This window comes from Pagrus pagrus, assembly GCF_965226575.1.
Source record: "Pagrus pagrus genome assembly, chromosome: 1".
In the NCBI taxonomy this organism is placed as follows: Eukaryota; Metazoa; Chordata; class Actinopteri; order Spariformes; family Sparidae; genus Pagrus; species Pagrus pagrus.
This window is the reverse complement of record NC_140185.1, coordinates 15274226-15296568: the sequence shown is the minus strand read 5'-3', so window position 1 is coordinate 15296568 and position 22343 is coordinate 15274226. Positions and strand designations below refer to the sequence as shown.

The window sequence follows — 22343 nt, the reverse complement described above, 5'->3', positions numbered from 1 at the left end:
TGTGTGCCCAAATCAGTCATCTGAGCACTGGGTTGTGACAAGAGCAAAGTTTGGAAAAGTATAGCATCCCCCCCAAAGTAATCATTTGTTGCAACATGTCAGCAAAGAAAGCAGTGTGTTGATAATTGGGGTTGAGATTGGGTAAAGGAAAACAAAGATCTGGTTAAGGGCACATGAGGGGTACAGTTTCATTTATGATTAAATACTCTCATCCATGATCAATTTCAGACTCCCTGTTTCTGCTGTCTGCTCCATCCAATCCATTCATTGTAAGGAATCGTTTGCATTTCTTTTTTCTGTCCATGCTGCACCCCATGTTTTTCATTCATTTTTTCTCATTTCACTATTTGCTGTTAATGTGCGCACTGGTGTAAGGGAGTAGACTGATGGCTCAGTGAGCCTTACAGTCGTCTGAAATCCATTAGATCCGTTCCTACTCATCTGAAGCTTCTGTATTATAAAGACCAACATTATGTATGCTGGGTGATGCCTCGTAGAGCTGATGATGGCAGACCTGTTTCGCGTTCATTTGGTTTCACAGTCACGTGTACAGTTCGACACAGGTAATGAAATATTGTCTTTTTCATTACTCACTTGGCTAATGAAGGAGGGGAGACATCGAGAGCTCTCCACCTTAAAGATCTCATAATGATACGACTCGCACTGCTTTTGTGTCCAGCAGCCAGAAAATGACATTCTGCTTTGCTCATTAAAGAAGCCAGTGAGCTGGAAGGTATGTTCTCTTTTTCTTTCCTACCTGCTAAGCAGCTCAACAGCCTGGGCAACACTGTCATTAGGACAGGAACACGGTTGTTAGACTGGAATGGAACATCAGAATAATGATAGTGTTAATAACATTGCTAAACGTCACTGATAATACTGTTCCTTTCTGTCTATTGTTCATAGTTGTTTTTAAATCTTTGTCATTCTTCGTGTCTTTTTCCACATGAGGAGTTCAGTTTTTGCCACTCCGTAATCTGTCTTTAATATATGTGTTTAAAGATGTAGTGATATGCATGGTCAGATGTAAGTCATAGTTGAGCCATGCATGAATAACTAGAAATGTTACTCCATAATGAGCAATTCAGGTGTAACGCTTTAATTTCCTGTGAAGGGCAGTGCCAGCGATGCTCAGCAGAGCAGCACGCATTCATTACTTCATTACCTGATCATTGACGCCCCAGCTAAGAGGAGGGTGCTGTGCAAAGAATGATAACGAGTTGAAATCAGGTTAATAATGCCACATGATGCCGCCTGTAACCTTGATACCTTGATAGCCCTTGTCCTTGAAAAGCATTGCGCTTGAGATACAGTCTGTATCTCTCTGACCGGAGAGGTGTTTTGTTTGACTGGGTGGCTGTATTGTCACAGCTGGACAGGACACAGAGCGCATCGAAAGCACAGAGGAAATTATATGTGGCCCTTGGGTCTCTAATCAATGAGGCAACTCCAGCAGAATAACCCACATTCAGATCAATGGATGGCTGGAGCAGCTCATACAGGCCTCTCAGTAATTACTCCTCCTGCCCTAGCCATCCCAATGAAGGAAATTCTTAAATGTCAATGAGTGGTGGTGGAAAGTTTTTTTTTTTTTTTAAATTGATTTTCTGTAATGGGATCCTCATGTGAGTTAGGCTGCACAAACCTCTACCATCTGACTGGGATTTTTTAATCAGTGTTGCAAGCATGCCGTTCCACTGATGCAACAGTTAACCCCAATCATTTTCCATCAGCGTGCACTTGTTACCTGAAATTGATTTAAGGCGTGAAATGGTAAACTGCTTAGTAATCACAACGTGAATGAATCTGGTGCTAATCAGCTCAGATTTGTTTTCAAACTCATTCATTATGTTTTATTTTTATTAAATATTTTCTCCATCTGACTTTTTTTCCCCCCTGTACTCTTACCTTTGAAGGAAAAATGGGGAGACAGGCCAGATCAACTCAATCGCAATACGATTGTATTGTTCTGCAAAACACTGGGTTAAATTAAATGACAATGTTTTTGAACATGCAGTGCCAGTGTGTGTTGGGTTGTTTATCCTGCGACTACTGTGATAATTTGTATTGATAACCAAGGTTATTGCTGTGATTTGAAATAGTTATTTCTGCGAGGTATATGTAAAGATAGATTTAGTAGTTTCTCAAAATTAAACCACCAGAAAAATAACAAATCTATAGTTTTTTTACAGTAACTAGCTGGCAGCAGCCACCAGTATAAATTGCTGGCAGTTAATGTTTCTGCCATTCTGTTTTGTCATTTCTGATAAATGTGTCATATTACACATGCTTATGACTTGATCTCTCATATAAAGACATACACATACACATACACATGCACATGGTGAGTTACAGGCGAGAAGGCTGCTTAGAAAGTGACCACAGTTCAAGACTGCGTTTCAACATTTGTCAGTGGGACACCATGTCATGTTTTTAAGGAGTTCTGGGACAATTTCCAGCCATGTTTGTGATGAAAAAAAAATGATATTGTTGACCAGAAGTCAGGACATATCCAGTTGTTTTTGTGGCTACCAAAACAGGTAAGCCTGTTTGTAGCTAAAACATGATATTTTCCTAACCAAGTGGTTTTACTACATCATCGACCCAGCATTGTCAAAACATAAAATAGAAGATTGAACTTTAAGAAATGTAAAGTTTCAATATACTGTATCTGTGGCTTGCAAAAACATCCATTGCATCCACTGGGTGAATGGCTTGCTGGCAGACATAAAGCCAAACAATTGTAAATAAAAAACAGATGCACCCAACACTGAAGAGCATCTTAAACCAAGCTTAAATGTTTCGCTGCCCTGTCTGAGTGAGTGTCAAGGATGTAAATCTTACGCAGGGAATAGTGATTCCTAACCGGATTCAAACTCAAACATGACAGTGATGTTGATGAACCAGGGAGCACATTAGTTTCCCCAATTTTCTTTTGTGTCTTTATATATGCTGCTCTGCATTAGCACATTATCATCATCACACCGGGTTGTTTGCATCAGTGCCTTAAACACCTTGGTGTGTGATGAATGTATCTGCATGGCTGGGTCATGATTTGTGAGACAAACCATCATGTTGACCATCGCAGTCATTAGCCCTGCCTGAGCCTCCATCATCCTGCTGCTCAAGTATTTGACTTTGTTTTAAAGAGTAGGTTTGAGGCTCTTAGCCCCCCCGCCACCCCCAATAGCCTTCCTGTGTCTTGGGTTCACTGTCGCCTTGTGTAAGGCGTGATGGAGTGTGTCATTACTGAAGCCACCCTGTATCGAGCTCAGCAGGGGCCAACCCACCTCATGCCGGCATATACCCCAGGTGGCAGTGAGGAGGAGGAGGATGGGAGGAGCTCCCTGCTCCAAGGAGAGCCAGGGGACACACACATACATACAGAACCTACTTACACACCTTAACGGCCTCTCCATCTCCTGTTCTTTTTTTCTTACAATATATCTGCAGCTACAGTAGTGGTGTCTTATCAGAAAAGGACAAGAGCGTCTATCAACAGATAAGGTCATTGCCGAGGTGAAGTAATTACAGATATCTGAGACAGAGAGGAAGCAGGCGTACAGGTCCTTTGGGAATTGGGTGACAAAGTCAGATTAGACTCTATCTTTATCTACATACTGTAGGCAGAACCGGTCCTATCCTTTGCACCAAGCTTGGGGTAAAGGAATTTGGGTCATTTTATCCATTAAACTTGATACATCTGCTATCTTATTATGCTCAGGCAATAGTTTCCTCGCCTTTTTCAGTATGGGTGCTCTAGTTCTTTTTGGTTAGTTTTACTTTTTCTTTTGCATCATGTATTGGCAAGATGTTGAAAAAAACATGTGTTGTAAAAAAGAATCTCATCGGTCTCATATTTCATCCATAAGGGAGACAGGTCTTTCATTTAAACTGCTAGATGACTTGGATTTAGCAGTGAATGGGGATATTGACTCAAATCACAGTCCTGCTATATCAGAGCATAATGCTGGCGTCTTTTAACCACTGTGGGTGGCGCAGCTCCAGTCTGAGGGGTGCTGGTACAGTTCGATTCATTCGAAGCACTTAAGAAGCATGAGAGAAAGTGACAGATGCCCTTTCAGAAGTAGATGCCGCAGAGCTGCAGTGACAGCTGCCTGAATATACAGTCGTGCCTCCACAAAAGTCAGGGAAAGATGAGTGCGAGAAAGAATACCAACACAACGTTATTCTACTTCCACCTGAGCTGCATCTAGCAGTTATTTTCATTATTGATTATTCTAGATATCATTTTCTTGATTAAGCTATAATTTCCCAGAGCCCAAGGTGACGTCTTCCAATTGTTTGTTCTTTTCGACAGTAAAAGTCAAACAATCCTAAACTTATATGCTGTTGAGTATCACATAAGACAAAGAAAAGCAGAAAATGTTCACAATTAAGAGGCTCAAACTAGGTCATGTTATAGGTCATTTTTCTTGATAAATTACATATATGATGAATCAATTATCCAAATAGAAAATCATCCTGAAAAAATCTACTGGCAAGATCAGCTGCAGCATGATTATGTTAAATAACACTTTTAGATATCCTCTGCATAGATGTGGCACTCCTGGGGCGCTATCTTACGCCCGGCACAAAGTGGCGCACAGTGCAGCGCAAGTGTCAATGCTTGTTTCCGACAGATGCAGTTGTTATTTTCACGCCTAGCACCCACATTGTATAAATAGCAAATGTGCTTGCTCCCATCTGTGCGCCCCTGGGTGTGTTGGTCTTAAATGAGATGTGGTCAGCGTACTGATGGCGCATTGCTATAACTGTAGACCAACACAAATCTGGTCTAAAGTGAACAGGGCAGTATTTTTTTCTGCTATTCCAGGGGCTTATTATTCAGATAGAAGTTGAACATATATACAGCCGTAGCACCAAAACTAAAAGTTGTGGTTATAAACTCGACAGGACAGAGGAAACTCGCCAGAGGAAACAGAACTCAATTTTTAACTTGGCTCTTAGAGGGAAAGAGAGATGACACTCAGATTGTTTTAGTTTATGCTACGCCCAAAACACACCAACAACTAATTCAGAGTGTAAATACAACCCCTTTGTGCCTTACTTTGTGCCCGACTATGGACCATTTAACTAGCAAAAGGGAGTTGGACACATCCTAAATGGACTAAACCATGCACCATATCACTTAAATAGAGCCCCATGGAGTTTCACTGAAAAGCTTTATTCATCTCTCGCCATGTCTGTTGTTTCTGCCCAATAATGCAATAACAAGCTCTAAGAACACCATCAAGCTTGAAACACATCAAGAGTTTAAACTTCCTACTGGCTGTTGCATTTAAACATCCAGCGCTTTCACCACAATGTGCACTTGGACTTTTGATAAACCTCCTCACATGTCCTCAGTCTCAAGAAACGTGATATAAAGCAAAGATACGAAAGTCTGATGTTAATACGTCTTTTGTTTCAACTGGTTCCATTCTACCTTAAAAGGGATATTTCATGCTGTTGTGGCTGTCACATCTATCTCTCTAACCATCAATAATGGTGTTCCATAGGGGTCTGTTCTCAGGCAGATTCATCATATATGTTTGTTCTGCTGCCTACAGATGGCTGCTGGGATTTAATGAAGTAAGGAGTAGGTTTTACCAGCTGTGAACAACACCATTTATACAGTTTATCTTCACATATATACAGTATACAGACTGCTTTATTGATGGTCCTGCTTTAATAGCATTAAACTTTAATTAACTTGTATGCTGATTTAAAAGCATCTGCTGGTTTGAGAGTGTTTAATTAAAATGTATGTCTACAGTGCACAGTGCTAACAATATTCTGAACTCTTTTTTCTTCATTTATTTTTCTCTTGTTGACAAAACCATCCAATTGGCACTGGAGTGACTTTGCACCAGAAACACACATGACTGAGATGTCTATTTTCAGCGCCAGGTCTGTCAAAAAAAAAAAAAAAGATACCAGCAATTCACTTTGCGATGCCTAATTTTAATGAACCTTGTATTTTAAAAACAAATCCCTCTCCTTTTTTTGTTTTGTCTGTTTAAAAATAATCACAAAATGTGGAGTTTGTGGAGCTGGGGAAAAGTAAGTCTGTGTTTCATTTTTCAAACTTAGGCTACAAAAATACAAATAAGAGAGAAAAGGAACGACACAAACACACAGAAAAAGCATACAGTGGTTGAAAGTGCCATGCACAAAATGTACTGTATGTCCATTAGCTTTTATAGTCCTGTTCGGTACATCTTGGGTTTAAAAAAAAAAAATGTTTGCTATATATTTGTGTGTGCATTTATGTGTGTATATGTGTGTATATGAGTCCACCATACACATTGTCTGATGCTCTCAGCTCAACAGTTCAGTTGCACGTGCATGGTTGCAATGCTTATAAAGAGCTCTATACTGCATGACACTTGTGCCAGTGCTGTCAGAGAGATGTTAGCAGGGGATGTAATTATAGACAAACATTCTCCTGTGATGCCAGGCTTGTTTACTGCCTCTCATGGTCTGAACTGTAACATCCCCAACACTGTACATGAAGGCGGAAAACAGTTGTCCTTTTATTTTTATATTTTTTTGTTCATGGATGACGCTTTTTCTCCATTGAATTCCCTGAGCCCGGATATATCCACCGTACTGCAAATGATTAAGGACTGCTAGTCATTGTAGCTATACAAACGGTAGATAGACACAGTCAGAAATATAACTAGAGAATATACATTATGTTAGCATAAGGAAAGTGCTGATAAAGCAGCTCTCTGTACAGCAGAGTAGAAATTCACATCTCAATGAGCCGGAATTTATACCCAATCTCAGTAAATGGACTGTAACTGAGAATCAGCTCAATTATTATGGTCACATTAGAATTAGTAGGGCATAATTTGTATTCACAAAGGAAAGGTTGTCTCATGGTTATTCTTGTACATTGTGTTCACAATATATCTCCACTATATTTCTCTCCACATTTGTTCACAGCGTAGCATTTAAAGTGTTTAGGATTGTATAGTACACTTGTAAGCTACTCTAAGGTGGTATCATGATGAATGTGTCGGTTTAGCTGGCTCTGCTGAGAGACCATATGATGTAGCAATTTACTGCACCTGCTGAAACGGAAGTAAAGTGAAGTTTATATTTACAGCCTGCTATCTGTCTCAATGGGCAATACAGGTTTCTGATGCAGCCTGGGCTCTTTGAGACAAACAAAATTCCTCCCAAAACATTGGGATTAAGGGAGATGAAGGACATGTTGAATAATTTTAGTAAATTCAAGCAACACTGTCTCCTGGAAATGATGCGCTAGTGAATTGATTTTCCTTGTGAGTTAAGGAAGATATGTGATTTGTCAGCGGGTTATGATCCTGTTTTTGCTCTTCACAATGTGCTGTATTCTTGCTGAACGGGGTTGCTACATTACACAAAATTCAGGACATTCTACATCCTCCGTCTGGGTTGTAGACCATGGTTGGTTAAGAATAAGAAAACATCTGATTTCTGTTATATTGACATATAAAGTCCTCCTGTTGACTCTTTCGGTATTTAATCAAGACACTGATCTTTTCTGAACCATAACCAATTGCTTTGAGTGATTAATCCCGTGGAACAACTCCACTGAGTGTTTTATCAGATCTTTTACTAGTATCCCAAGTCATTTAGTGACAAAGCAATTTTTTTTTTTGCCAATTTGACTTTTGTCTTTGAATTTCAGTTTTAGTTCCTTTTGAATAGTTTTAGCTCTTTGAGCTTGAGGTCTTTAATATAATATCTGAGTTCTTAAATATAATGCAACTTTGAAATTGTGTTAAACAGCTTAATCTAAATAAATTTGAGGGAGGATCTGAAAGTCTTCAGATTTCATCTACACTGGATTTAGTTTTGACAAAGTGCCATTGAATCATAACCTCATACACCCACTTTTTTGGAGCATTTTACAGCATGCATGCAGGAAACTCTTTTTAGCTCCTGCTCAAACTACAGTAACCAGTAATCTCCTACCTGCGCTTAGTGATGTGACATATCCCAGCTGGTGCTTTTGGCAGAGGATAAACAGAGAGCTTTGAAAATCCTTTTTTGTCCCACTGTGAGGCAAGTGATTCATACATTAAGGGACTTTGACTCCTGAATTCTGACTTCATCTCTCTGGCAGAGGAAAGGCACAAACATGACCGAAAAATGCGTCAAGTTGGACGAGTGGAAAATTGGAAGTGGTCTATGGTTTGGTGTGGCCGACAGATATTGGCAGAGCCAATAATAAAGGTTGTGAGTGAGATTGTTCGTTTGAAGGGGAGCAACACATGCTGACAGAGACCTAAATACTGTGTCTCACTTTTGAAGATAAAAGCTGTTAGTTTTGGAGTTTTCTGACATGTAATCCCTAAGTTAGACGGACACCGCTTTTGATAGCATTTGTGGCTTAATTTACTCTTTATTGAGTCCTTTTAATGTATTTGCTCTTATCAGTGGCTAAAAGACAAACTTGGGAAACAGCCAGCCATTAAAGCTGAAATCCTGACTGCCCAAGATTAAATGTAGTTTATTCAATTCAGTCGGTAAATCGGTGGAAAAGAGGTGGCCTGGCAGCTTATTGAAGTGGGCTGTCAACAAAATATGTGTTATGTAGTAAGATGTGGATTTATACAGTCTCCAGCATGCAGTGCTTCCACAGCTCGAGCTGGCCATAATGCAGCACTTTCCACATCTCAGGGTTTTCTCTTTGCTTTAGCCTCGTCGTTCACATGAATGATGGGCGAGCTGCTCCACACCTGCCTGGTTCTTTTACTCTATATCGAGATGTGGGTCTCTCTCACTCACATCCACATACACACTGATGCTGATAAAGGTTAAGAGGAGCAGAGTAAATGTGGAGCAGCGCTGCCCTATTTTACTGGTTATGGATGAAGTGATGGGTCTGGTTCATCTGGCTCCACTGTATCATGTATTCCCTGCAAGCCACTCCACATCCAACAAGCTTTTATTGATTAGCATTCCCTTTCTACTGTGCAGTAGATGCTAAGGGATTTGGCAAGGCACTAATCTCACATTGAAGTTATAATCCTTTACATTTCAGTCCTGGATGATTTGGTGACACCCTTGGGTACTGGTCATGACAACAAATGTGGTTGAGTACTACAGGTTCCACAGTTCTGGGGGAGGCAAACAAGGTACAAGGTACCTTCCTGTCCCAGGCCACGCACAAACCATGCCAGTTTGTGATGTTTCCAGTCGGGAAACACTCCTCATGTAGATAATTTGTCAGAAATACATGGGAAAGAGCAACAAGTGTATCTGTTTACAGACAGACTGTCACTCACAATGCATCGAATACAGCAGCCTGGTCAGCGGCCCGATGCTTCTAAGTTTGACGATGTAGGTACTTCCAAAAAAAAAAAAATGTATTATATGTGAACTGTTTATCAGCAAGCTTTATATTGAAAGTCTAACTGGACTTTGCATATTTCGTGTTTGCCTACTTGACGGCAGAGCCCCTCATGTGCATAACTGATGGTAGAGGGGTATGTAGAGCATCACAGTTTGAAGCTATGTGATAAGTTCAGTGTGAGAGCGTGGTGTAAACAAAACCAATGGATATTTTAACAAGACATCAGGACATTTTCCGGCCATGTTTTTGGCAAAGACATGATGATCTTTCCTTGACTTTAACCAAGTGGTTTTGGTGTCTAAAACTGACACAACCACAAGCACAGCGTTGCCATAACATGAAACTGAAAATAAATATCAACATATCCGTGGTTAACTGAAACATACATTTACAACATTTTATCTGGAGGTTAAGAGCACAGCCAATAAACTTTGCGCTTAATGAAGATGTCATTCAATAACAGGCCTCGTTCCATCATGTCGCAATCTGATTTCATCATTGGCGCACAACAGTAAGTCACAGTGGAGTTGCTTACCAGGCTGGTACTCACTGCCCTATATCTATATTTAATTATTTATTTCCATTGTCTAGAAGAGTGCCAAAAATAACTATTCTTATTTCCGTAGATGTATTTATGATGATTGATTGCTGTTAGCACAAAAAAAAAAATTTTTGCTATATATTTGTGTGTGCATTTATGTGTGTATATGTGTGTATATGAGTCCACCATATACATTGTCTGATGCTCTCAGCTCAACAGTTCAGTTGCACGTGCATGGTTGCAATGCTTATAAAGAGCTCTATACTGCATGACACTTGTGCCAGTGCTGTCAGAGAGATGTTAGCAGGGGATGTAATTATAGACAAACATTCTCCTGTGATGCCAGGCTTGTTTACTGCCTCTCATGGTCTGAACTGTAACATCCCCAACACTGTACATGAAGGCGGAAAACAGTTGTCCTTTTATTTTTATATTTTTTGTTCATGGATGACGCTTTTTCTCCATTGAATTCCCTGAGCCCGGATATATCCACATATATTGATTGCTGTTAGCACTAACTTAAGTGACAAATACATTGTGTTTCAAAGCTTGTGTAAACAGCAAACTGTTAGGCTGGTATGAATGAGACAAAATGTCAATGTATCTGTATGACTGCATGGCTAAATGCCATATGTTATGAGCAAAATGGATGATTTTTTAATGATGAATGCAAAATGTCTTCCACACATTCATTGCATTCATTCACATTCCCTTCTTGTCAGCTGTAGCTATTCCTCATTCAACTCTGCACCGTGGCAGCTGAAGAGCACTGTTATCAGTACACCTACTGTACAGTATTTTGAATGGTGTAGGTCCTCTATAATTAGCTGTTGATGGCTTCATCCTGTGGTGTCAGACCATGCAAACATGCCTGTGAGCGCATCGCTATTCTAATTGCCATCGCGGCTCTCCAATATTCCCGATGTGAAACTCCCACTCTTTACTATAATAGAGTATAATCACATGACCTCTACATTCTCTACCCAGTGACAGCTCACCCAGCAGGTGGGAAACCAGACAGCTACAGCATGAGCAGCATAGAAGGACTGCAGCACTAACACGCCATTTTATGTTTTCAGCTATCCACGTCTGTTCTGTTTTGTAATTACAGTGAAGACAAAACCCCTCCTGGAAAATATATCTAAATCGGCATTAACAAGTACAAAATGCGTACTCATAACACCATATTTACATATGTTTTAGATGAACAAACTACTATTAAAAAAGTATAAATCAAAGGAAGAAGCGTGTGAAAGAACATGTGTGCATATAAATGACAGAACTATAATTAGTAATGCGTGGCATTGTTTTACTCTACTTTGTACTCATTTATTGGACACACAAGAGTGACTCTGACTGTGACTCAAACATTTATTAAGATGACAAATTCTGCTGCTGTTTGATTCTGTCACTGGAAGAAAACAGCTTCTTTATGGCGTTAAAGAAAACCATGTGGGTGATTTTCAGAATGTTTATCGTTTCATATTTAAATCTTCCAAATTGCACGTCATTTAGAAGTCATAGCTCTCTTGGTTTGACAGCAGTAACTTGATATATTTGTCACAAACAAATGCTGTAGTTGCGGGTGGAGGCTGATGATCTTCACAGTGAACGTCTCATTTGATCACAATTGTACATGAAAACCAACATACAGATTGTACACATTTAAAAATAAGTTAAAGTGCATTAAATACTTTTTTTGGTCAAATTGCTGTAGTAACTTACAGTTACAGGTCCCAATGGAGCCCATATTCATGCCACCTGTCAAATCTAATGTAATATTAACAGTTACTGTAGTCATGAGTTAATCCCTTATCTCTTGAGAAAAATATTTTACCTCCACTTTGTTCTTGGCAGGGAGCTTGTGTGCATGCACCGTGGCTTTATAGGGGAGTTGGTGAGAGCCGTGTGTGCAAAACCAAAAGCTGACGAAATCTTTGAAAGCTATAAAGCTTTGGGGATTAGCAGCACTAGCTATCTTTTCACATTACAGGGCGTCATTTCACTCAGTGTTAATAACAAAAATACTGCTTAATGGAGCTGTAGGAGTATAAGCTGAAAGTGTGGATGTGATTTGTATGTGCAGGAGATTGGTATGGTCATATATCAAGACCACTCAGCTGCCCATCTGCTGACGATTTTGGCTCATTTTCTGTCTTCTACTCTGCTTTGGAAACAACTTCTGCCACAAATAAGACAACATTTTATTCTGCACGATGATCTATTTCCTCTTCACACTAATGACTCCTTAACATTACAGAGAAGCGAGGTCCTACCCCTTCCAGTGTGCCAAATGAGAACTTCAGAAAGTTAAGTAGCAGTAGTTAATGGCGAGGGACAAATATTTTTTTTTAATCCCGTTTGGATCATGCCATGAATTACACATATGATGTTTGTCTATTTAAATGATAGTTTTGCAAGCCAAGAAAGTTAGTTTGTTGCAAAGTTAGTGTGAACTACATTGTCTCGCCCAATATATGTCACCAACATGGCCGTCATCTTGGCAAAGAAAAGGGACTTGAAAAGATAAAATCAAAACATTTCTGGTGATATTGTCAGCTGCAGTATTGTGTAGTTTCGTTAATGGGTTTTGGTGAGCGTTAAGCAAGACAACATCACTTATGCTACTGTTGGCTGTGTATTCTTTCTCTTTACATATTTTCAAAGTCTCATACTTCAACTGTTTAATGAAGAACTGACTTTCTCGAGTTGAAAATTGTCCTTGTATATTCACAGATATCATATTTGTAATTCATGGCACGATTGTAACGGGATCAAACGTGCCATGAAATCATTATTTGTCTCTTGCCATTCAGTACCATAGACATTTTTTCTAAGATTATGTCCCACGGTATGTGGTATGCCTTCTCCTCTCTATGAAGTACAGTAAAGCCGACCATAATGCTGCAATTCCTCTGTCAGAGATCAAAACCTGTAATGCCCCGTCAACAGTGTTGTAAAAAGTGACCAAAAATCATATTTGAAAAGATATTGTGTTTAAATTTTACTTTGGTAAAAATAAAAAAATAATGTTCTGGCAACAAATCTACTTAGGAATCAAAAGTACAAGTAAAATGAAATCATACTGTACATATATTTACATGTATCTATATACATGGGATCAACTGATCATCGGCTTTAACATTCAGCATTTTTCTCATCAGAATCAGTGTTTATATTTTTATTCAAGTGGCGATAAAATAAATTGTACTAAAAATGTTTTACTTTGGCTCTGATGGAGCTTGCATTCTGCAAAGTAACTGGTAACTTAAGTTACTAAATTAATGTATTGGAGTAAGTACAATATTTGTTTCTGAAATGTCGTGGAGTGGAAGTATAAAGCAGCAGAAAATAGAAAATGGAATAAATCTACTTAGTTATGTTCCATCACCGCCTTTCAATGAAGCTGAAATAGAGAGCAAGAGAGAAATGAGCATGCTACTCTGAGTGTGTCTCTCTGCATGGGCTCATAGTATGAGGAGGAGAAAACCTGACAAATTGTTCTCTGACATCCTCACAGAGGCCCGTCGGAGCTCGCTGGTGTCGTTAAGCCCACCTTAGTGCAGGAAAAATTGGTGCTGAATGATGCTGAGGATGTTTGCCTTGATAATGCCAGAGCCTGTTTGTGTCTGTGTCAGGAGTCGGGCGGTTAATCCAGCCTACATCCCAGGTCCAGATATCAATACTGTGTTAGAGAGCTGTGGTGTGAGACTGGCTGTCATGCTTGAGGAGAGCAGCCTCTGCTCAACGCTTCTTATGAAGGGAGCGGGAAAAGAGGGAGGGTGGAAGAGAGGAAGGGAGGGAGGGAGCGGACATGCACATGGTCTGCTGGATTTACTCTGGTATTCGGCTGTATTGGATCAGTGTTCCTGCCAGGCCTGGACAAAAACAGAAACGTGTTTGTGTGTGTCATTATCATAACCAAACATTCTCTTCTGATTTGTTGTTGGCAGGATTTATGAGCGGGTGATAGACCCCCCTCAGATGGAGCTCACCCCAGGCAGTGGAGTGTGGCTCGGCCAGCACAGCCACAAACACGGCCTGTTCAAGGTAAGACTCCACAGATGATGCACACACACACACACACACACACACACACACACACACACACACACACACACACACACACACACACACACACACACACACACTGCCTTCACGTTCCTGAATGTATTTCGCATTCAGGAGCAACTGCTGTAATTGGCCAGATTTTCAGTGGGCTGTGTGGGGGACGAGAGTCAAGTAGAGGATACAAGAGGAGCACAGATGAGCAGCAAAAAAGCTCAGCATGTGCTTTGAAACGCTTTTTCCCAAGTCCATTACAATGTTGTTGATTTTTAATCACTGCTCATTTTCTTAGGCGCCTGCATGTGGTCACAGCAGGTAGAGGATATGACAGAGTGTCGCCAAGACATGCACACGCTCTTGATATTCCCTCTTCTCCTGCCCACCCGCCATTCAATCAATGGGCCCTTTATTTTTCTTCTATGTAACATATTGATTGCCAGAAGTCTCTACTGTTGTATAAACTATTTCTCTCACCCTTACTTTCACACTACCGCTGCTGCACACCAGCCAACTGTTCTTCCTCCCTCTACCTCCTCCTCAACCTCCTCCTCCTCCTCCTCCTTCATCTACACTTGGATCATGACTTCAAGAAGCTCCTTCTTCTGCAGGAAAGCTCTGGTCTTGAAAGACGTAGCTCCATCATCCAGTTCCCTACCCGCAGTCAGCTCAGTGAGTCTGTCTACCCTCCATGTGCAGGGAGCACTCAAAAGTGTTTGTCAGCAGCAGAGACAGATGGTGTGGAAGCGCACAGGCCCGTGTGAAGTGACAGAGGGAATGAGGAGATTCTCCCCTTAGGATTACAGCAGGACGAGTTGGCATGTCGGCTGACAGGTGCACTTGTAACACCTTGAATCAAGGACCTGTTACTTGGTGTTATCAGTGGGCCTTTTTAGAACAAGAATAACATAATTATCTCCATTTACTCATGCATATTTATCAGCTGATTGTATTAGTTTTCACACAATTAATAGCTTTGCATTTTGATCCAAGTTTCGCTACAGAATGAGAAAAAAGGCACAACAGCTGCATAAACAGCAATGCACAGCAACAGATATAAACCACTATCTGTGGAAGTCTCTGTTCACTGTGCAGGTGCCTCATTGTTTAGTTTATTTCCCTTAATTAAATGTATATCAAAAAAATACCAAGGATGGAGACCATCTGTGCTTGTCTACCGAGATCTGAAATAAAAAGAATTAGGTCTAGGACTTAGTAGGATATCTTACAAATTTGTCAAAAACTGACGCTTTGGGATTGTAGGACGGGTCGGCTGCCATCCCAAAGCGTCATTATTTGACGAGACTCAAAATCAACCTTTCTTACAAATAGCACCTGATCTTCTCCTAAACCTAAACAAGTGTTTCGGGTGTGAAAACCTAACCCGACCAGTACAGTGTTGTTATTTAAACATAAAAAAATCACCTTCAGGAAATGTAAAGTTGCAACATAACCGTGGTTTGCAGAAACTTACGTTGCCAACATTCATTCTGGTGATTCGGTTGACACAACACGCGTACAAATAGAGAAACAGACTGAGAGAAAACATATTGTCCATCTTTACATCGCTACTTCTTTGCTTTTCCATTTACACTTTCTCAACTGCTCCCTACTATAACCTGCTAAAGACAAGAGGATAAACAGACCCTATGTCTCCTCATGACTAAAGCAGAGAAGGTTGAAGAGCTTATTGGGAAACAGGAGAAAAGAAAAAGAAGCAAGAGGCAAAAGAAAACGGAAAAATAGGCAAGAGTTATCGAAGTAACACTGCAGATGGAGATAGGAGGTGAAATAAAGCAGCAGCTGTAATCTAGCCCATTCAGGACTCAGGAGTGGGATAATGATAAGACGAGCTAACTAGGCCTTTAAATAAAACATATTGAGCACTCGCAGTGGCTTGAGACGCTCCTCGTCCTCGTGCCGCCTCCTCTCAGGAGCCTCTCCATCTGAAGGAGCAACTGTTATAAATTATCTTTATCTAGAATCCATTGTGCCAAGGATGCTGACTCCTCAGGGACACCGTTGGCTCGTTTGGAACTGGGGCTTTTGTGAAACGCTCTGTGTTTCATGCACCGCAGACGGTAATGAATCTACCGCCGACAATGATGGAAAGCCTGAACACGTTACATAAGGCAGAATGATGAAGGAAATGCCAACCTGGATGTGAGAGATTCAGAGCTTAGGTCTAACACTCAGTCTGTCTTATGCCTCTTCTGTTTCCTGGTTGTTTAAATTAGTTTGTTTATGCCTCGTTCATGTCTTTCTTCTTTTATTTCAATTGTGTATCATCCACAGCATAATTTTCTCCTCCATATCTGATGTGCTCACTCTGTTCAACTCTATATTAGTATTAATACAGTACAGCCTGGAGTGAATTTACCCTAATTTCAGACTCAGCATCATTCATAATCATTCAAAAGTAAAACTTCTTAATTTCAAGGTCATATCCTTGTTATGTTGCCTATTATGCCAATATGTACCTAGTTATTGTGTGCATTCTGGAAAATGGAAAACTGGAAAATTCTTATTCAAAATGTCAACTGTCATTGACAAAAAAAAAAATGTGCGAAAAATGTGCTAATGGCTAGAAGAACAAACGATGTTCTCTTTGTCTTCTTTTCTGTAGTGTGACTAACCAATCACAGCTTTTTTTGTCACCCTTCTACAATCCGTCACCAACACAGAGGATTCAAAACATTGTGCACTGAGTGGAATTAGTGTCTTAAACGATAAATTCACCCAAAAATGACAATTCAGTGATTATCTTCTCACCCTCATGCAGATGGAAAGTCAGATGAGGTTACGTGGTGGCAGCGTTGCAGCATTATCCTAAACAACTGAAGCAGATGAGGACTTGTTTTAAAATGTACAAAATCTACTGCAGAAAATGGCTTTACACAGTTCCTCCGGCGTAATCCAAGTTTCCAGAAGCCCTGAGATTACAAATGTATTTAAAAAGAAGCTATTCACTCACTTTATTTAGCAAAAACGTTCACTGTAGCTGCTAAGCTAAAAGCATTAGCACGCACACCGTCTGAAGTGGGCACACAAGCTCGACTACACGTCAAGGGTGTAAATAAATCAAGGGCTTCTGGAGATTTCGATCAGGCCAGACAAGCCAGAGCCATTTTATATTTTTTTGGGTTGTTTTTTTTTATCAACAAGTCCCCATCTATTTCAATTTTTTAGGAGAATGCAACACTATTTTACTGTGAAGCTCTGAAAATGTTTTGTTCAAAACTGACTTTCCATCAGCATGAGCGAGAGTAGATAAAGACTGATCTTTCAGTTTTTGGGTGAACTTTTCCTTTAATTATTATTTGAGAAGATCATCATCGTCATCATTGTCATCTCTCTTTCTCTCTCTCTATTCACCCGCCTTTTGTCTCTCCCCTCTCACACTTATAATTAGTGTTGTTGATGCTGCTCTAGTTCTGAAAGATGAACAGCAAGTGAGTGTTTTGTTCTCAGATCCAGCTAGAAAAGGAAAGGTCATGTTGTGCATGATCAATTTGAGAAAGAAAAAAAGAAAAGAAAGAATAACAGGATAAATCTTCACCCAGGATAATAAACCTCTGTCAATGTTGCCTGAGGGTGAAGTGTTGTCCAAACATGCCCGGCCTATTATTGCTATAATAAACAAGCTAACTGGAAATTATGACTGCAAAAGGGAACAGACAAGCTAAGTGAAGGTAATTTTATCAGCAATAACGGTGAGTGAACTTGTGATTGTTTGGGGACACAAAGAGACAAATGGTGCATAAACAACAAGCACGCACACACACACACACACACACCTACTCTACCTGTGAGGATCCTCAACGGATGTATCGTTCCCTTTGCACAGCATGAGTCATAACTAAACCTTCAAATAGCTTCAAGTCGTATTACTTTGAAGATTTTTTTTTTCTTTTTCATTTTTTAACCCTTACAAAAACAAATGCATGAAGACACACCTGTTTTGTATTAAGTCAAGCTTCAATGCCATCTGGAATAATTTGTTCAGTGACATATTTCATTACTTTGTCTCTATTCTCCAGCACATTGGCTTTGAAACAATGATGTTTGAGTGTTGTCTTCCAGCCTTACGTTAAATGTGTTCGTCTGTATGTATAGGCTCCGCATTGAATGCCATGTATATGTCTGAAAGAAATCACGTGATCACCTGGACTTAGGTCATCTGACTGACTTGGCAGTCGAAAAACAATTAATTGTTCAGCCATTAAAAACTCCCTTGTTGCCTTTTCTGTATCTTATCTGTATTTAATCAGACACAGCGTGGGTGTAAACACACTAGGGCTTGATTAATTAACTTTTTGGCCAATTAGGCAGAAGAACTTGACACATACCCCACTGAGTTTATCACCTTATAAAATTGTTCTGGTAAAAGTCATATAAACAATTGCCTATTGAAACAATACATCTTGGAGACAAGGAACAACATTTATTTAAAGTCATTCTTCATTATTTCTCCTGCAAGGCGCTGCTGCACAGAGACAAAATAATAGCAAGTGTCAAGGCTCTAACTGTATACTGTATATGCCTTGAAATGCAGCTGTGTAATTGGACTTGTCTATTATTTTTTAGACATATCTGCCATAGGCTTTGGCAGAGGGATGAAACAAATATGTGCACATTTCTGCGTGTGTGGGAGAGAGAGAGAGAGAGATTTCATGACTTCAGTTTGAATTACCTACTGATCATTGACATTGATGTGTGGTCAGGACCCCTATATTACACCACCGGGACAGACATCTGTGATCTACACCTTCATTCTCATTCTGAGTGACACTGACAATCTCTCCTTCAGCTTCCACACAGCCTCTCTCTCTCACTTTGTGTGTGTGTGTGTGGGTATGCATGTGTGAGTGCGTTTGTTCTCAATCTGTGCTGCAAGCCTGTTCGCCTCAAGGTTCCCTCTCTCCGTGTCTCCGTGTGAAATGGAGGCAGGTGTTGCTTGCATCGAGGCTGGCCAAATGCACTGTAAATGGATTTCACATACACATAAAGCAGAGACGAGTTGATGCCAACTGTGCTGGAGGTGGTGAATTCTAATGTCCTTCCAGCATGTTTTCAGTAGGCACTTTAAAGGAATGGTGAAATTATATTACCCCCGTGTGTGCGTGGGCACCCCAGTGTTTTAGAAGTTTGGTTTTCCATTAGAGAGGGCTGCTTTTTTTCAGAGATTGTTCTCTGTGGTCATCATGAAGCCTCTATTTACCAGCCCTGCACCCCTGTAGATAGCCTGTCACTCAGAGTGATTGAGGGACAGTCTGTTAAAGGAGAGAGCCCCATCCGCTATAGGCCGTTTACTTCTGCCTATGACTGAAGTACATTTGCATTAGGTCAGTTATAAAAGGATGCTTTATACACAGAATGGTAATATTTTTTAAAAACATTTTTTTGGGTTGTTTACCATTTCTAAAATATCAGCACTTTCAAACTTTCAAAGATTTTGCTCTACTGCTCAAGAGAGAAGCCTGAAATAAATCTAATTTAAGAGGCTGATTTATCATAGATTGCTGTTGTTAATCAGCTAATTTTGAGTTTTCTAGAATTCAAGATTTCCACGGAATTAGGCCAAATTTAGAGTTTGATGCAGATTAAAGGATGTCTGTCTGTATATTACTGTGTTTAGTCCAACGCAGATCTGGGTCCAGCTGATATAAAAATGCTCAACTCTGCCACAGACAAACATATTTCAACACTTACTTTTAGTGGTATGTAGCCAATAGCCAGGCAGAGGGTTTTGGATTAGGTTTTGCAGTATCCATCTTTGAGATACAATAAAATAGAAGAAATTCAATTTTGTGTCTGCTGTTCACACCATAAAAATCTTCAAAAAACTCAACAGCAACGACTTGCATAAAGCGGTACCTGCAGCCCAATCAGGTTGCACAGGTAGTCCAGCTCCTCCAGGGTGGCACATCCATACGTGTGGTCACAAGAAGCTTTGCTGTGTCTCCTAGCACAGTCTCAAGAGCATGGAGGAGATACCAGGAGACCAGCCGTTACACAAGGAGAGCTGGACAGGGCCATAGCAGGGCATCAACACAGCAGCAAGCCCGGCATCTGCTCCTTTGTGTGAGGAGGAACCTGAGGAGCACTGCAAGAGCTCTACAAAATGACCTCCACAGGCTACTGGTGTGCATGTTTCTGACCAAACTGTCAGAAACAGACTCCATAAGGGTGGCGTGAGGGCCAGACGTCCTCTATTGGGACCTGTGCTCACAGCCCAGCACCATGCAGGTCGATTGGCATTCATGAGAGAACACCAGAATTGGCAGATCCGCCATTGGCGTCCTGTTCTCTTCACAAATGAGAGTTCACACTGAGCACATGTGACAGGCATGAAAGAGTCTGGAGACACCATGGTGAACGTTATGCTGCCTGTAACATCATCCAGCATGACCGGTTTGGCGCTGGGTCAGTGATGGTCTAGGGAGGCATATCCTTGGGGGGTCACACAGACCTCCATGTCACAGCCAATGGTACTCTGACTGCTGTTAGGTACCGGGATGAAATCCTCCTCTCGTTCCCCTGACCAGTTAGTGGATGATCTGCTCTCCTTAGCTGCATCCTCCCCAAATTTGGTTGAGATATATGGTAACCGTAGGATAAGTGATGATGACTTCAGGGATTTCCTGACCTTTTTTCTCGCACCATCATCAGTTCAAACTTTAGTAAAGGCATTAGTAAATATTAGCTTGCTAATATGCTAAGATGGCACCGTTTTTGTGAGCATAGTATACTGATGTTAACATTTATCACAAAGCACAAGTGCAACATCAAACACAGCATGGTGGCAGGTCTCGGGGGCGGGGAGGCTGTGGGGGCTTCTCCAAGTGCAACTGCTATTTTGGTTGATGTATCTGCAGCAAGGCAAAGTACAAAAGGCTGGGTGAGGTTGAATATAGATTTGAGGGTGTGGCGAATTATAAATATGAAGACACCGTCACATCACTGATTACGTTGTTTTCAAACAAATGATGAAATGGCTTCTCCAGGAAATCATGTTTTTGACTGGAAGTTGCAGAGCAGCATGATGTGATCACACAGCACTACAAGTCTACATGGTTTAGTGAAGCAGTTTATGATCACATTAATCCAACAGTATATAGTATATATATTGCAAATGGTTGCATCATTTCTTTAGATGTGTCACAGTAGCATTTGCACCGTAATGCATTTCAAGAATAAATACCAACCACTATTTTTTTTTATTATGTCCCAGTAGGAATAGAGGCTGTGACGCACAGGATTAATGAGCCCAGCTTATGGCTCCTGCATAAGCAGACAAAAATCCGAGTTATTGTCAACCCGTCTGATGATTGTAGAGTTTGCCTGAGCACCTCATGATCTGCAGAGTAAATTTGAACATAAGGAAAATATTAAATTGTCAAAGTGGTGCTTGCATCATCTTTTGCATTGCCATGAAAATAAAGCCCTAACTCTTTGTTGGTCATGTTTTTTGGACATTATATGTAAAGAGATTTTCTATGATTTTGCCAATGCATGCTTATATATCATTGTCTCTTTCTGTCCTTTCCCTGCACCCCTCCCTTTGTGTCACAGGGCGTTATCCAGGATGTGAAGTTGATTTTCGCTCCCAATGGCTACATTACACAGTGTCCTAACCTTAACCGCAGTAAGTATCATGATGATCATACATATTGTCCTTAACATGCTCTGAGAGAATAGAAGAAAAAAGGGTACGGTCCATTACTGTCATGATAAAATTGGGCTGAAGTGAGCTGTGCATCAGCTGATGGTGACCTCTCCTCACTGATCATGAAGAAACCCTCCCTCCCTCGTTTGTTTCTTCCTCTATTCCAGTAATCTTCATTTTGCTATAATTCAGATTCAGCGCAGCCTCCTCTCTCCCTGCCTTGTTTCTCCATCTGTTTACTGTCAAACAGATTAAGATACGAGGCCACCGCTGTGACACTGTCTCTGCTACCGATCAATATGGCATGTAATCACACCTTGTTGCTTTATTATTGATACTAACACGAGCCACGAGCCTAAGACAAAGAGCAAACAGATGTGTGAGGCTACCCTTTTGTTTGTAGCTGGCCGCCGTGTGCCCTGTCCAAATAATCAGGCTAATGAATTTCTTCTTTTTTTTGGCTCTTCTAATCTCTTATCTAAACACTTCCCTCTTGTGCTTTTTCTTCCTTTCTCCCCTGTTTCGGTGCTTACTTTTCCTCCATTGAGCCTGTCCAACCTGCAGCGATTTCCTGAGCCTTGTGCAAGGCATCATGGACCTTCAGGAGCTACTGGCCAAGATGACCCTGAAGGCAAGAACAAGTGACACCCTTTAACACAGAATACTACAACCAGAATGTATCATATCCTGCAAAACAAGATTCATAAGTGTCA

The 22343-nt window shown here is 40.6% G+C and overlaps 1 protein-coding gene across 2 annotated transcripts in view; it reads left to right on the top strand.

Annotated features, from left to right (window-relative positions):
- Positions 1-22343, top strand: part of LOC311259594 (protein kinase C-binding protein NELL1-like) — a 282733-nt gene that overhangs the window by 64059 nt on the left and 196331 nt on the right. For both annotated transcript variants that reach the window (XM_084356830.1, XM_084356829.1), the window contains 3 exons: positions 13850-13946; positions 21537-21609; positions 22179-22261. In XM_084356830.1, the coding sequence (XP_084212956.1) occupies positions 13850-13946; positions 21537-21609; positions 22179-22261 (253 nt within the window). The remainder of the gene's footprint in view (positions 1-13849; positions 13947-21536; positions 21610-22178; positions 22262-22343) is intronic.